This window comes from Abrus precatorius, unplaced genomic scaffold (genome assembly GCF_003935025.1).
Source record: "Abrus precatorius isolate BTA unplaced genomic scaffold, Abrus_2018 Scaffold9, whole genome shotgun sequence".
Classification (NCBI taxonomy): domain Eukaryota; kingdom Viridiplantae; phylum Streptophyta; class Magnoliopsida; order Fabales; family Fabaceae; genus Abrus; species Abrus precatorius.
Genome location: NW_020874439.1, coordinates 3,432,039 through 3,447,986, shown reverse-complemented (window position 1 = coordinate 3,447,986; position 15,948 = coordinate 3,432,039). Strand labels below are relative to the sequence as shown.

Below are 15,948 nucleotides of genomic sequence, written 5' to 3'. Positions count from 1 at the left end.
CTTGTTCCAAAATCATGGTAGGCTATCAATGAAGAAATAAATCATACGGAATTACTCTTCAAATTAGTTGTTTTTGTGGTTTAAAGTTTAAATTCTTTGAGATTCTTGTAATTGAAATTTCATATTACGATTTCAATTGCATCTTGTTTATGGTTACAAGAAGCTATGAGTTGATGCATGTGGCAATTGTTTAAAATAAAATTCTAGTTAATTTTGGGTTCAGTACTTTGCAACCATTGAACTCGCCCCTTTTCTAAGTGCGTGTTTGGTCAATTCAAATTCTAAGAGTACATAACTTTGGTTATATATTTTTTAAAAGAATGGTAGAACTGCAGCTAAGAGAGAAAATGCCAAACTCAATTTCATGGTAATAATTGTATACTATTCTTTTTATCTTATACTGCAGCTTTAGAGAGGGATGTATGACCTTTGTTACCTCTGCATTAAAGAACATTTGTGCTATTGCAGTTCGTACAAGTTTAGTAGGTCTTAAATTTGCGCTTGGACTTAATTCTAAAGACTAGCACTTAAGGTGAGATTTACTTTAAAGATTTTTTTTTCTTTTTTAAAGAAACTCTTCCGACAGTAGCTCTTTTATCGGTCCATAGAGCTTTGAGGATATCTTGCACCTTTGCAAAAAAAGTATGCAACATATTGTTGAAGTGCCTTGACTTGAATTTGCGTATGACTCGGTTTTTCTTTTATCCCAGTGATGAGAGTCAATGGCAATGCAAAGTTGAAAAGAGCATTGGTGGCGGTGGCCCATTGATGAGAGCTAACAGTGGTTGGCAGTGGCAGCTGTAATGCTCTTGCATCACCATAAATATTCGTTGTTAAGAAGACATGTTTTAACAGGAAGACAATATGCAGTTTAGAGTCTAGAGAACTCAAAATCAAAGATGATATGTAGTCTAAAGAATTGAAAAGGAGGATCTTTGGTTCTATTGTAGATGATGAATGTCTGACCAATATGCAGTGTAAAGAACAAAAGAGAAGGGTCTTTGTTGCTAGTGTAGACGATGCTGACAGTTAGCAGATGCCAAAGAATGAAATGTTTTTACTGTAAGACAAGTTGTTCTTAGTTGTCGATGATTTGGGAGAATTCTTGTCAAAGTGGAGAATTATTGAGATACCTTGAATTTGTCCATGATTTTATTTTCTCTTCAATTTCACTGTTATTGTTTTAATGGGGAGTTATGGGCTGTCATGAGTTATTATGTACATGGTTTTTAAAACGTTAAAAAACCACATCTCTCTAATGTAGAATGTAAGTCACATTGACTAAACTATGTTAATCCTACCTGTTCTTCATTTTCCTACTACTTTTTTCGTTTCTGTTGATTCGCAAGTACTCAACACTCTTGAATCTAAAGTTTATTATAAGCTACAATTCAAACAAGTGAAAAAAAGAGCTACATCATACATCTCAACGTCTATACATGACATTCACTTGTATAACAACAACAAAGTTGAAATATGGATCAAATAAGTGCATCTACTCTATCATTCAAATATAATGATAAATTGTAAACTATTTGATCTTAAGCATTCATTGCACAACATAAAATTTCATTACTATTTTTGTTAGGAACCCATAATAGAAAACAGAGGAAAAAAACAGTAGGATTTTATTTCTTGAATGAAATTAAACATTACAAAGAAGGAAAAGAAAAACTCTGCTACAAACTTTTCTCCCGTTACAAAGGATTTCTCCTTTCATACAAATCTTGATATTGTATGAATACTCTTTTCATTATCTGCTCTAAGTACCCCTAGCTAATTTTCCCTTTTTTTATTGTCATAGCAATGTTTGTTTAAGGGTGAATTCATTGAGGGTTCGAAGGATCTAGTGTACGTGGTACTATATTCTTGCACAAAAGATTTGATAAATTTAGCCTAAACAATCCCAAGAGAACTTAGACTAGTTATCCTTATTTTAGGTTGCATCTTTTGTCCTATTTTGGTAGCATTGGCATGTTGAAAATAGTGTATAACACATTCTAATTGTTTCACAAGTGTCACAGTAATTTGTCTACATTAATTTTCAGTTTTTCCTATCTCTTCATAAAGAGGAAAGTTGTAGATGTAAAAAGTATCCATTATGAATTAAAAACATACGCAGAAAAGTATACACTACACAGAATAAGAACAGGATCAGGATACTTGAATGTAGAAGATCACCAATACTAACAACCAGTGCCCTTTGTAACATTTATCATATAGCTTTTACGAATTTTTAATCTGCCAAACCTCATCTCTTAACTTTCATTTTGTGATTTTAAATTATATACAGCTTATAATAAACTTTTTTTTTTCAATTAAAAAGTTAACAAAAAACTCTACACATAAACAAATGCAGACAACTATAGGCTATTTTAATTAATAAAAGAAACAACTCATTCTTACTCACCATTCACCAAGTCATGGTTTATCATATCCTTTGTGGATTTTAGGTAGAAACGAGCACATGTCATAGTTAACATAGCGTTTAATTAACACAAATATAGATATAAGTCTCAAAGTCTTAGTTTTTTAACCTCAATAAGCTTTGTTGATACAGCACGAAAACATGACACATGCATACCTGCATAGTATAGGAATTTCTTCTGGTTTAGGGGTATCAGGAGACAAGCTACTCATAAAAGTGTCCCTCCAATAAGAAGCTGGTGAGCTATCAGGATCAAACTAGCTACTGTACACAAAGGATCTTAATTTATCTCGTGTAGAAAATTATTTTCTGGTTATACTATCCTGCTCATGAAACCTTTTCACCCCATCTTACATCTCCTCAAGAACACTCATCGGAATGCCATGATTTCAGATGCCTCTTTTACTATGTCAACAGCCCTTGATGCTTACTTGTATCTTTATCAATATCTGCAAGGTCTATCACTGGAACAACATGGAATGTGTTGTATGAATTTGAGGCCTTCTCATATTTGTCATGTTGATGATGGAATAAGCTGGGGACCTTCTTAACATCAGCATCAACAAGCCCTTTAACACCATCTTTTGTTTCATCAAATGCTCTGTGTTCACTTTATATAAAATCAAAGTTAGGCTCAGTTGTCCTTCCCAATATTCTTCTTTTGGTAGTGGCCTTGAAACTAGAAGTGGAAGTATAAGAGTGAATAAGAGACAAGGAAGACAGAGAGAAAGATATTTAGTAATTGTTGGTTTCATGGTAAAAAAGTAAAATAAAATAAAATAAAGAAAATGCTCAGAAATGTGAGAAGAATAAATAGGGAAAGAACTTAATTTTTATTCAATAACGACAATGCATTTATAATAAGTCAAAGAAACATAAACTAATTATATAACTGAAAGATTTGATAACAAACTAAATTATTCCTAAAATATCGAAACGACTTATTGACTATGATGCTAATCTAATAAACTAGAAAAGGAAGTGGATTTGTTGTTAACAAGAATCTTTTGTTCTCTTTCTACTTCAAATTAGTATCAAATAAAATCTTCTTTTGTCATAAAAAAGAGAAGTAATTAACTAAGTCACTTAGATCATTGTTAGAGAAATCAGTTAACTTGAATTTTTCACTCCTCTTAAAGTTGATGCTTGAGTTACAAGTGTCTTTGAAATATTTAACCTCTCTCTTTGCAACCTTGGGATTGATAAGTGCCAATTAGTAGTAATTTTTGATATATAATTTGGCACTTATTCGATTCCTTTATAATTAGTCTCTGCTTAAATTTCTTTTTAATTCAATGTATTTATATCTCATGCCAATTGAAGTTTAGCCACTTAAATTTAGTAATTATCTGTCTTAAATTTATGACTGTATGAAGATATTTGATACTTTATTATTGTGCAAAATAATCAGGGGCAAGGCTTGGTGAAATGAAGATGGAAAGAGGGAGAAGCAAAGTCCTTATAGCCAGCAAATCTCGCCTGGACAAACTCTGGGTCGCCTGAGCGAGGTGTGGGTCACCTAAGTGAGGATGTCAAGCTACAGGACTTGCATTTAGCTGCATTCTCGCTCGCTCAAGTGAGATAATCTTTGCTTGAGCAAAAGTCTCACTGAGCGAACAAAGATCTTGCCTGGGCGACATCAACTGGGATTGGATTTTTCTTTTACTTTAATTCTATTTTGAAAGAGTACAATGGGTAAATATTTTTAGAGAATACTATGGATGAAAAAAAATATACCCGTACAGTTTGAAACACAATTTTTTTGTGCAGTTTTCACCAAATTTTTGCAAACTTACACTTGAATTGAAGAAGTCAATGCTTGATGTTTAGTTATAAGAATGAAATGGTTCATTGAGAGTCCAAATTTTAAAATATGTGGGTGAACTCAGCATGTGATAGACAGTGTTTTGCATAAACTAGCTCTAAACTATGTGATTGGAATAGTGAATTGACTTGAAAAAGGGAGTTAGCCTTCACTGGGTGAGTAGTGTGCATCCTACAGAGTTAATTGAGTGTTATTACTTCTGAATTGTAGCTATTATTGCTTGAATCTCTACTCATCATCTTATTGGCAAAATTTTGAAATGATCAGGGCCATTTTTGTGAAGCAAGCCAAGGCCAAATAGACAACCTTTTTGTTAAATTATCACTTAAACTCTATTTGAGCCTAAAAGAGAAGGTCATTGTTTTTTGAAAAATCCCTCCAGCACTTTAAAAGAAAATTTTCTCATTACCTTTCATTCAAATTTGCAAAGAAGCATATCCAAGGGCTTAGGAAAATTGATCTAAAGGAAAAATCAGTAATGTATAGATTGTTCCTTTCCTTAGTCAAAGTGAAAATATCATAGCAAAATAAAATTGCTAAAAGATAGGAAAGAAAGAACAAAAGAAAAGAAGAAAAATGAAGGCTTTGGAGCTAGAAAGAAAATTTTTGAAGATGTTGGGATTGGATGAGTTGAAGGAAATATATAGCACAAGTTTTGAGCTATTAGGTGCTTCCTTCATGATTTCAATGACTTGTTGCTATCCAAAAAAATCAAATTCCTTCTTAGCCCAACCTCATTATAAGCCTAAAAAGACCTTTGTGATCTTAAAATTGCCTTGATAATGATGACTATTGATACTAACAACAATCATAGTTTACTTGGTAAGTTGTGATTGAATGAGTGATATACTTAACCTTGCTGAAACATTAAGGAGTGAAATCATCCTAGTCATAGTCACTGAACTATTCCTTTCACTCGTTTGAAATTACTAAGTGCATTAGCATCTTGTTGATTTCATTTGTGGGCACCGCTGAAAATGTTTTAGGACTACTCATGTAAGTTGTTTGATCATGATAAACAAACTCAACATTTGAAATTCTGTCAACTGTATCCTTCTTTGAAAGAGATTTTTGATTCAATCTTTATTGTACAAAGATGTGAATACCTTGCTTAAGGACAAGCAAGAGTCTAGGTTTGGGAGAGTTGATAAGTGCAATTAGTAGTAATTTTTGGTATATAATTTGACACTTATTCAATTCCTTTCTAATTAGTCTATGCATAAATTCCTTTTTAATTCAATGTATTTATATCCTATGCCAATTGAAGTTTAGCCACTTAAATTCAGTAATTATCTGTCTTAAATTTATGACTATATGAAGGTATTTGATCCTTTAATGTTGTGTTAAATAATCAGGGGCAAGGCTTGGTGAAATGAAGATGGAAAGAGGGAGAAGCAAAGTCCTCATAGCCAGCAAATCTCGCTTGGGCAAACACTGAGTCGCCTGAGCAAGGTGTGGGTCACCTAAGCGAGGACATTGAGTTGTAGGACCTGCATTCTCGCTCAAGCGAGATAACCGTCGCTTGAGCAAGAGTCTCGCTTAGCGACCAAAGATCTCGCCTGCGCGACATCAACTAGGATTGAAGAGCGCTTTTGTGTAGTTCTCACTTGAGCAAGAATAACCTCACTCAAGCGAGAATTCATTAAATGCCCTAAATTAAAAGAGCCCAAGCACGAGAATAAGGGATCATCCATGATTTGGAAGAGTTGTAGAGAAGCTAGGGCAAGAAGGGAAGCGTGGAAAGGTAACTACATCATTGAAGGTCTAATTTTTATTCTATTTCCATGTATTTTCTTGTTGTTTGGTACATTATGAGTGGCTAGAACTTCACAGGGGATTGGATGTAATCTTAACTTTCTGAGTATTTTAGTTCATTAATATAATTATTCATTTACCATGTGTTGAGTGTGTTTATTTTGATATTAATGCTTGCTTCTACCCTACGGGGAATGATTCATGATTTGAGAATCTGGGGTGAGTTGAAAAACTACCTTAGAACTCAGTTGGGATAAATACACGCGATAAGTTGGAATTCTAGGAATAGGTTTTAATCTGTTGTATGTTATATAACTCTTGTTAGTAATACTGGATTATTTATTGTTTAGGTAAGGGATTATCATTCAATAAATATATCTTAGAATCTCGGGTGAGAGGAATCAATCCAATGAGTGAATATAATGGGGAGTGCAACGTAAGACCGTAGTAATTATGCAATTATATTATGACTAAAATACGAAGTTAGTGATAGATGAAATCCAATCCCTACTTTTCATCATCATAGTAAATTTATATTTTTTTATCTTGCTAAATTTTCATGAACCCAATTAATCAAAAGCACATGAATGGTAATTGTAAATTTATGAATACTCAGGATTATTACTTTTAATTGATATAACTAAAATTATTTGTCTATCACTACTCCCTGTGGATACGATAATCTTTTATACTACATTGAAACTTGGTATACTTGCCAAATACCGTCAACAGGGATGTCTTTCATTTGCATTATGGATAAAACTAGAAAACTTACTTTCAACACTCAAGATGTTAGAATAAAATATTGTAGTATTTTCTTTGCATGAGAAAGTTATTTGCTCCTCTTTCGATAGATTCAGAGTAAAAAATTTTCATTTCATTTTTACTTTGAAAATATCTTGACCAACTTCATCTTTAATCAAATAATGTTTATCTTCAAAAATAACTTTGAATCCCCCTTCAATCAGTTGATCAACACTTAACAAATTTTGGTCAATTTTAGGAACCCAAAGAACATCATGTATTAACTTCGTGCCTGAATAGTTTGTTATTGCAATTGTTCCCTTTCCTTTGGCTGAGATGAAATCACCATTACCTATTTTGACTTTAGTAATGTTATTCAGCATCAAATCTCTAAAGAGTTTTTTGTTATTAGTCATGTGGTTAGTGCAACCACTATCAATTAACCAACCTTCATTTGATTTAAAGTCAGTAAGGCAAGTAGCAACAAATAAATGATCTTCCTCACAATGAACAATCTTAGTCTCTTCATCTTAGTGTGGTTTTGATTTTTGCATATAACTTCTTCATGTACCATTTGGTTGCATTTACTGCATTGTACGTATGGCATTCTCTAACATTTGAAAGGAAGATGACCATTTTTTCTACAATGATGACATGGAGGATAAGATTTCTTCTTGTTGTATCTTGCACTTTCATGATGTGTGATATGTAAGACTCCCTTAATAACACCTTCTTGTCTCATTGCATACCTTCGGTCTTATGCTTGTAAGGCATTTAAGAGTTTTACCAATGTGATTTTGGACAAATATTTGATATTCTCTAAAGTGGTGATTGTAGCCTCAAATCTTTCAGGCACAGTTACAATAACTTTTTCAACAATTCTAGAGTTAGGAAAATCAGTACCTAGTAATCTTAACTTGTTGGCTATACCAAGCACTCTGTCTGAGTATACTTTGATTGTCTTAGACTATTTCATTCTTTAGAGTTTAAATTCTCTCATCAAATTCAACACTTGCACGCCTCAAATTCTTTCATTCCCAGCACATTCTTTTTTAAGATAATTCCAAATTGCCTTTGCTGTTTTTAAAGTTATGATTTCAGTGAAGATAGTTGTTGAAACACCAGTAAAAAGACATGATTTGGTCTTTGTCTTTTGTGTTTTTCTCTCCTTTTGACTTTTTATTTGGTCTATGGTAGGTCTAAAACCCTAGGTGAGTCTCTTTTTTGATAGCCTAAACTTCGTAATCTTCTTCAACAACTTTCCAAAGATCTAAAGCCTCTAGGTAAGTCTCCATTTTGATAGCCTAAAGATCATAATTTTCTCCATCAAAGATAGGAGGAGCAACTTGTGAGAAAATAAGTCAAATAAAATAAAATAAAATAAAATAGCTCTTGATACCATTTTGTTGGTTGTATGATAAAAAAAGTAAAATAAAATAAAGAAAAGAAATGCTCATAAATGTGAGAAGAATGAATGGAGAAAGAACTCGACTTTTATTCAATAGCAACAATGCACTTATAATAAGTCAAAGAAACCTAAACTAATTACATAACTGAAAGATTTAATAACAAACTAAATTATTCCTAAAATATCAAAACGACTTATTGACTATGATACTGATCTAATAAACTAAAATAACAGAAAACAACTATCAGTAGTTTCAAAAGCATATTGTTAACAGTAATAATAGCACTATGCTAGAAATGAGCTTTTGGAGTGCTAACTGAGACAGCGGTTAGTAAAAACCGCTTTGTAACTATATATTTAGAGAGCGGTTCTCTACTAACTACTCTCTAAAGTCACACATTGAAAAGCAGTTAATAAAGAACTGCTCTCTAAGCTCATTTTTTGAGAGAGGTTAATAAAGAACTGCTCTATAAAGTCATTAAAGTTGTTTATAAATGAAACATGCTTAGAGCATTTCTTCTTCTTAGCTAATAAAGTTGGTCTCTTTTACTGTAAGTTCTGTTCATCTTCTCTGCTCTTTTATGTTCTCTTCATCTTCTCTGTTAGTCTGCCCTCTTCGTCTTCTCTTGCTAACTAATTATTTTCTTTTTCACATTTGTAGGTACCTCTTCATTCTCTATTAGTCTGCTCTCTTTATCTTCTCTGTGCTAACAATTAATTTTTTTTCACTCACATTTATAGATATCTTTTTATTCTCTGTTAGCCTGCTTTCTTCATCTTCTCTCCACTAACAATTGGGTTTTTTTTTCACATTTGTAGATACTTGTTCATTCTCTCTTTCTGTCTTCTTCTCTTTTTTAATGGTGAATCATCCATTCTCTCTTTCTTTTTTTTTTCTCTTTATTAACGTTAAAAATCATCCTACTAATTTGTTCTCTTTTTTCTCGGCTTACTTGTGTTTGGTTCATGCAGATGTGAACTATTTGGTTACACCAAATATATAAACTCAAAATTCAACTTTGCAATTCTAAATTTTGATTTAAACATAATAATAAATTAATTTTATTTTGCAATAGAAAACTCAAAAAGAAATTAATTTTAAATTTCAAATTTACGGTCTACATATATACTTTGAAGAGCAGATCCACGTGAAACCGCTCTTCAATCTTAAAATTTGAGAACGGTTATTTAACCGCTCTCTTAAATATATAACACATCAGATAGCACAAAATTTTAGAGTAATTTTAAACGCTCTTTAATTTAAAATGAAACTGCTCTCATATCTCCGTTCTAGCATAGTATAGCCACCACAAGCTCATGACATTTGCTCTGAATTTACATATGCGTGATAGGTAACTATGGATTGCAAAATATCATATAAGCACACAAAATGTTTGAATCATCTTATGCCTTATCAGAACCAAAATTGGCTCCTTTTCTTTTTGACAAAAAGTGAAAATATTTATTGTCATTTCACTTTAAAAATTTTTTAAGTTAAATACTCTCAATATTGATATAGTTATAAAAAATATTATTTAGACAAAACTCACTTAAAAATATATATAATAAACATACCCACAAAGAAAATGTCTATTTCGGTCCTTCGAAGTCATTCCTTACATTGATTCAAGATATATGCAATATCAATTATTCTCTTATATTTTTCATCAAATCGATTCTTCAGGCACAAAATCTAATAATAGATATTATCATTGAAAAGTAAGTTTAATGTCTTAGATAAATATAGGACTACCATATTATATTTGATAAATACTTTGATCAGAAATTTATAGATATTCATAATCATTCAACTTTGACCTATATTTTTTTTATTTCAATTACTCAAATGTGCCTGTAATCAAAATTAATGTCTTCTTCCTTTTGGAAATATTTTAAACATTTGCTTTGTTGATAAAATCTTTTTTTTTTCCTTCAATGATTAAAGATAAAGTTTAGTTTTGATGCACTATCAGTATAAAAAATTTATATTGTCAACCAATTAGAATATATTATGGATATACTTCTTATATTAATTATTATAGAAATCAATGATTCTTGTTTATATAGTAATCCATAATTGAATGAAAGTGTAAGGTAAAAAAAATCACTTTTTTGACATTGCACACTTTCTTTTACTCTCAAGAGGAACAAAAAAAAAGTTAGAACTAGTTTATACTTTTCGACCTTATATGATACTCAATTTATTTCTCAAACTTAAAAAATGTGCAATACGATCCTCAAATATTTCGTCTTGCGTAAAACATACATATTTTTATATTTTATAATTATAATTTGAAATTTCTTTGAACATTTTTAATTAAAGTTAGACAAATGCCTGTCTATCTCAACAACAATCAGAAAAACCCAATTTAACCATGTGATATCGATTTCATTCCCTGGTAAGTAGTAAATTTGGTAGCAACTCCTTAAATTCTAATTTAGACAAAATTCAAGTACAATTTCTTAAGTGATTTTGGTATTGTCTAGTGACATTAGAGTTTTACTTTAGTAATTTATACAATAATAGTCAATTTTTAAGAATATAGTAGGTTATTTAGGTGAGTGAAACTTTAATCTTGATTAAATAATATAATACCTAAATTTGTCTATTTATTTTTAGTTGATGACTGGTCTTTATTTCAATTGTGATAATTATCTAATGCTCTACAGAGATCCTATCCATCGTGATTTTATTGAGAGGATCATGTTATACCTTGTTTGTATTAGATATCGATGAACGTAAAAGCGTTAAGAAAAAGAAAAAAGGAACTTTAACTTTCCTAACGTGTTAGTTTTTAACCAAGACCCACAACATTGTAAAACCATCTTACATTATTTTTTTAAGACTAAAAAGTAACAAAAAGAGAAGAAAAATAAAAAATAAAAAAACTAAGTTCTTAGATATATAACTTATCATGATATCTTTTTTAATAAAGAAGCAAAAAAAATGAAAACTAAAATTTAATAAAATAGCAAAAATAATTGTTCTGGGGGAGTGTCTGATTACATATTTTTAAAGCTTAACGACAAAATTGATGTAAAAAGAGTAGGTTCTGGATTTGGGCTTAGTCATAATATTTCAAACACTGTCTCACTCTCATGTCTTGTACCCATGAGAGTATTCCAATTATTTATGAACATTTTTCTTCTACAATATTTCCTTGTTTAGATCCTGTAATGTGTAAGAGCACTAGTACCATCGAGTCCTTTTGATACAAAGAAATTATCAAAGTCAGCAACTGTAGTTTCCCTGTATTTGGGAGGATTGTCTTCTGATAACAGTTCCTTTATAGGTCCATAAAGCTTGGTTCCCCTTGCACTTGTGCTGAAAAAGCATGCAACAGATATTCTGGGACCAACTTTATTTGCAAGCACTTTGTGTTGACTACTCTTATATCTATCATTTGTTATAAGCTATACAGTTCAAACAAGCAAATAATTAGCTACATGAATACTTCTATTAATTATCATTCAAATTACTACAGATAAAATCAATCAAGTCATGTCTAACTTTAATCAAATTAGTGGATCGGACTTAACACATTCAATTAAATGATAAAATGGACATTTTCTTCTGGCATTTTGTGCTCAACAAGGTCAATTCTTACTGCTGTCTGTTTAGGGGTGAGTTTATTCAGGGTTTGAGGTATCTATGTTACTTATTTGAACAAATCAAACTAGTTATTTTACTCATGATGTAAGCAACACTAGAAGACACAGGAAATTGCATCTCAAGCAAGATGGAAGATAAGACAAGCCACCAATAAGCATGAGATATGATAAATTAAAAGTACCAAAACTGGACCAAAATAACTTTGACTTGCGCTTTCAGGTTGCATGGTTTGTCCTACCACTAAACCCCCCATTTTATTCCTTAAAATTGTAAGTATCAGTAACTTAGTCCCTAATTTTATAAAATCCTCACTTTAATCCATATCCTTACATAATGTCATTCATTTTACTCCTTTTTTATTTTATTTCCAAAGTTGTTTTGCATTAAAAATGACTAAAATGATTAGTGTTTTGTAAAGTCAAAGACAATAAAGTGAGGATTTTATGAAGTCAGGCACTAAAGTAACTGACATTTTCTATTTCAAGACTAGAATTGGAGTTTCTCTATTGTAGTACCGTTGGTCTGTTGCACATGGTACAGGACATAATCTGATTACTTCATAAATGCCATGCCATGCCATGCCATGGTACTTTGTTTATGTTAACCAATAGAAAAAGAAGCAGTAGATGTAAGAAAATCCATAAAAAAGAATTAGTAACAGCTGCAAGAGGCATACATATAACAGAAGAAAAACGGAAAACTTGCCTGCAGAAGATCACCGATATTAACTACCAAAGCACCCGGAACAGGAGGTATATCAATCCACTTGTTTTGACAAAGAACTTGGAGGCCACCAATATGGTCTTGAAGAAGCACTGTGAGGAAATCATTGTCTGAATGCTTAGGGGTTCCCATAGTCAATTGTGGTTCAGGACATGCAGGATAATAATGGCCAAGAGTAAGAAGCCCCTCAGCACAACCCATATCTTTTAGATGGTTTGGATTCAAACCTAAAGCTTCTGATAATAACTCAAACAGTAAAGTTCCTAATTTCATTATATGTTTCCCATATTCCAGCAGTATATCTCTGCAAGAATATATGCAATCTATCAGAAACAAAATTAGGGTGGAAATTCAGCTTAACACCTTTTTAATTTGAAAGTTAATGAAAAAATTCTGCATGTAAACAAATGGAGGAACAATTTTGTAGCCTATTCTAATTAATATAAGAAACATACCAATCTAAATCACCAAGTATGGATTACAATATCCTTTGCAAATTTTATGTAGAAATGAAAATAAATCACAAAAAGCATTATTTTCATTAAAAATATATAAACATAAATCCAAAGATAATATAATCTATGAAGCAGCACATACTTGATACACATACATACCTGCACACTACAGGAAGTTCTTCTGGGTTGGGGCTATCAGGATACATGTAGCACTTAAAAGTATCTCTCCAATTAAGTGCTGGTGAGCTATACAAATCAAAATTGCTATTGTATGCAAAGGATCTTAATCTATCTCTTGTATAGAATTCTTTTTTGGCTTCAGTATCCAACTCATGAAACCTTTTCACCCCATTTTTCATCTCCTCAAGAACACTCATAGGGATGCCATGATTCACCACTTGAAAGAAACCCCATGTTTCACATGCTTCCTTTACTATGTCAACAAGCCCTTGATGCTTACTTGAATCATTGCCAATATTTGCAAGATCTATGACTGGAATAACATGGCATGTGTTACATGAATTTGAAGCCTTCTCAAATTTGTCAGGTTGATGATGGAATAAGGTAGGGATCTTGTTAACACCTCCATCAACAAGCCCTTTAACACCAGCTTTTGTTTCATCAAATGCTTTGCGTTCACTCAGTGTAAAATCAAATTCAGACTTTGTTGTATTTCCCATTTTCCTTCTGTTTGTAGTTGTTGCCTTGGTACAAAAAAGAGTGAGTGGAAGATCCAATGAAGACAGAGAAAAAGTGTTTACATGTGCTCTAAGCTTTTAAATATAATAGTTATCTGAATTTGTCATTTTTTAATGTTAAAGAGTGGAAATCAATGAAGGAGAATCACTAGAACAAGCGGCGAGAAATTGTCAAGTCTTCGGATTCCAAAATCACATAAATAGACAATAATCAGCTCATTTGACATTTTAAAATATAATTTTGTTACCTCGATTTCGACTGAATTTAAACATTTAATGTCACGATCCTTTTTTTATAAAGATTCATTCCCTAATACCTTTTCTAATTTATTTATTCATTCACGAGATAGCATATACATAATTAAAAGAGTATAAATTTTACAAAAATAAAATAAAATAGACTTCAACATCCAATTTAACAAATAACAAAATTCCAATGGCATTTTCATATAATACTAAAATTTACATAAATTTATACACTTACAAGCTATTTAGCAAGAAATTCAAAATACAAATTTTTCGCTTAATAATTACATTTCTTGAAAAGTGTCGCCAAACAGTCTAGACCTACTGCTACAACCTAGACTGACAAAATAATTAACACTACAAATTTTTTTAAAAATGCAAATTCCGTCGTCCCTCAGCCAAAACTTCCAGCTTAAGAAGTAGACACATTACTTGTACCTTTTGCTCACATACCATCATACGATCATTACAGAACACATACCAATACAACAGAAATGCAAGGTTGAACTTATATAATTGATAATCATAATTATAAAATGTGAATATGTAAAATATCCTGAACAACTCATATAGTTCATAGCATTCAGCACAACAACTTCAATCAATTCATGCAACATGTTCAGCCCATTCCAGCCCATCTAATGCAAATGTAGCGATTCAATTTTTATGTAGTTTCGCAGCCTAAGTAATTCAAAGGAACTGTTTTCTGGTCTGAGAGCGACCCATTTCGGTATCTGGACCAGACATAGTACAGTTCAGCATCCTAATAAACTCTAGTATGATTATGATGCAACACAATGAGATTAACATATTACAGCACAGTAAATTTTATTTTCAGCTTCAGTAATACAGTAAGATATACAATTTCATCTAGCTTGAACAACTCAGCTGTATATATATTTTCGCAGCAAAACCAAGCACTTTTGTATATAGTACACAATGAAATTAAGCAGCTCAAAATATTAATTGAATGTTCCAGCATATATTAATACCCTCGGCTTATATATCACAGCATTTCAGCACGTTATGTTCCATCACAGCTTTTTAAACATTCATTAGACAACAAAGAAATCTACTTGACTATACAAACTCTGGGCTCTAGCCCAAGGTTTGCTTATACAGGTCACTATTTTCAGCTAGAACAAAATCACTCATATAAATATCTCGGCCTTTACTAAATGAACTAGATTAGATCAGGTAAGCTCCCCTTACATGGAACAAATTCCAAGATCGTACTCCTACTGAGTCCCGAAGAAATAGATCAACCGTTTGGGTGTGGAATACAGTTCAAATGGCTCAGATCTACTCAAAACAACATAGTATAAGTCACTTGAGAAAGAGAGAAAAGGAAAATGAGTAAAAATAAAAAACTTAGCTCCGAGAACTCACTTATATCTTGATAAGATAGGTGATCTCACTTTGTTCGAGAAGGAATTCGATTTTGAGAAATTTTCTCTAACGAGAAGAAGTGAGAGAATAAAGAGAAAATGAGAGAGAAAAGTTGTCTGGTGAGAAAAGGAAGCCTCTGCATGTTGAGGCCCTTTAAATATCCCTCTAGCCCGTGCGCTCTCACTTAAGCGAGCTAATCCTCACTTGAGCAAGATCTGCTCTCGCCTGGGTGAGAAAACCAAATAATGGAACCTCTCAAATTCCTGCTATTCTCGCTTAATCGAGGAACACCTTGTTTGAGCAAGTTGTGTCTCGCCTAGGCGAGCAGCATTCTCACCTGGGCGAGATTGGATCTAGAAAGTTACCCATTAATCCTGCAAATCCTTACTTGAGGGAGTAGCTCTCGTTTGAGCAAGGTCGCCTCTCGCCTAAGCAAGATTCCTTTACGCCTGGGCGAAGGGATAACTAGGGTGATCTTATCTACTCTCGCTTGAGTGAGAACAATCCAGAATGCCTAATCCTGCATGATAACTTCTTGCTTGAGCGAGACACCCTGCACCAGAACTCTCAATCTCTCTCCCGGGAGATATAATACCAACTCTTAACCATACTTTTAAGGTTATTCTACATACAATACACTTAACAATTATCCTCCTCCTCCTGC

At 32.2% G+C, this 15,948-nt stretch overlaps 1 protein-coding gene across 1 annotated transcript; it reads right to left on the bottom strand.

Annotated features, from left to right (window-relative positions):
- Positions 1–11,199: 11,199 nt before the first annotated feature.
- LOC113849346 (1-aminocyclopropane-1-carboxylate oxidase homolog 1-like) lies at positions 11,200–13,735 on the bottom strand. The gene is made up of 3 exons (XM_027479202.1): positions 13,111–13,735; positions 12,479–12,800; positions 11,200–11,574 (listed from the first exon to the last, which is right to left on the bottom strand). The coding sequence occupies exons 1-3, from the start codon at positions 13,629–13,631 to the stop codon at positions 11,326–11,328; spliced, it is 1,092 nt and encodes a 363-aa protein (XP_027335003.1). The 5' UTR covers positions 13,632–13,735; the 3' UTR covers positions 11,200–11,325.
- Positions 13,736–15,948: the final 2,213 nt, after the last annotated feature.

Bases quoted from the DNA above. Each gene is read 5' to 3' on its own strand.
- LOC113849346 (XM_027479202.1), bottom strand. From the start codon at position 13,631: ATGGGAAATACAACAAAGTCTGAATTTGATTTTACACTGAGTGAACGC. The intron at 12,801-13,110 runs GTATGTATGTGT...ATATTCTTGCAG, and splicing joins GAACTTCCTGTAGTGTGCAG to AGATATACTGCTGGAATATG. The intron at 11,575-12,478 runs GCAAGTTTTCCG...TGAACTGTATAG, and splicing joins ATATCGGTGATCTTCTGCAG to CTTATAACAAATGATAGATA.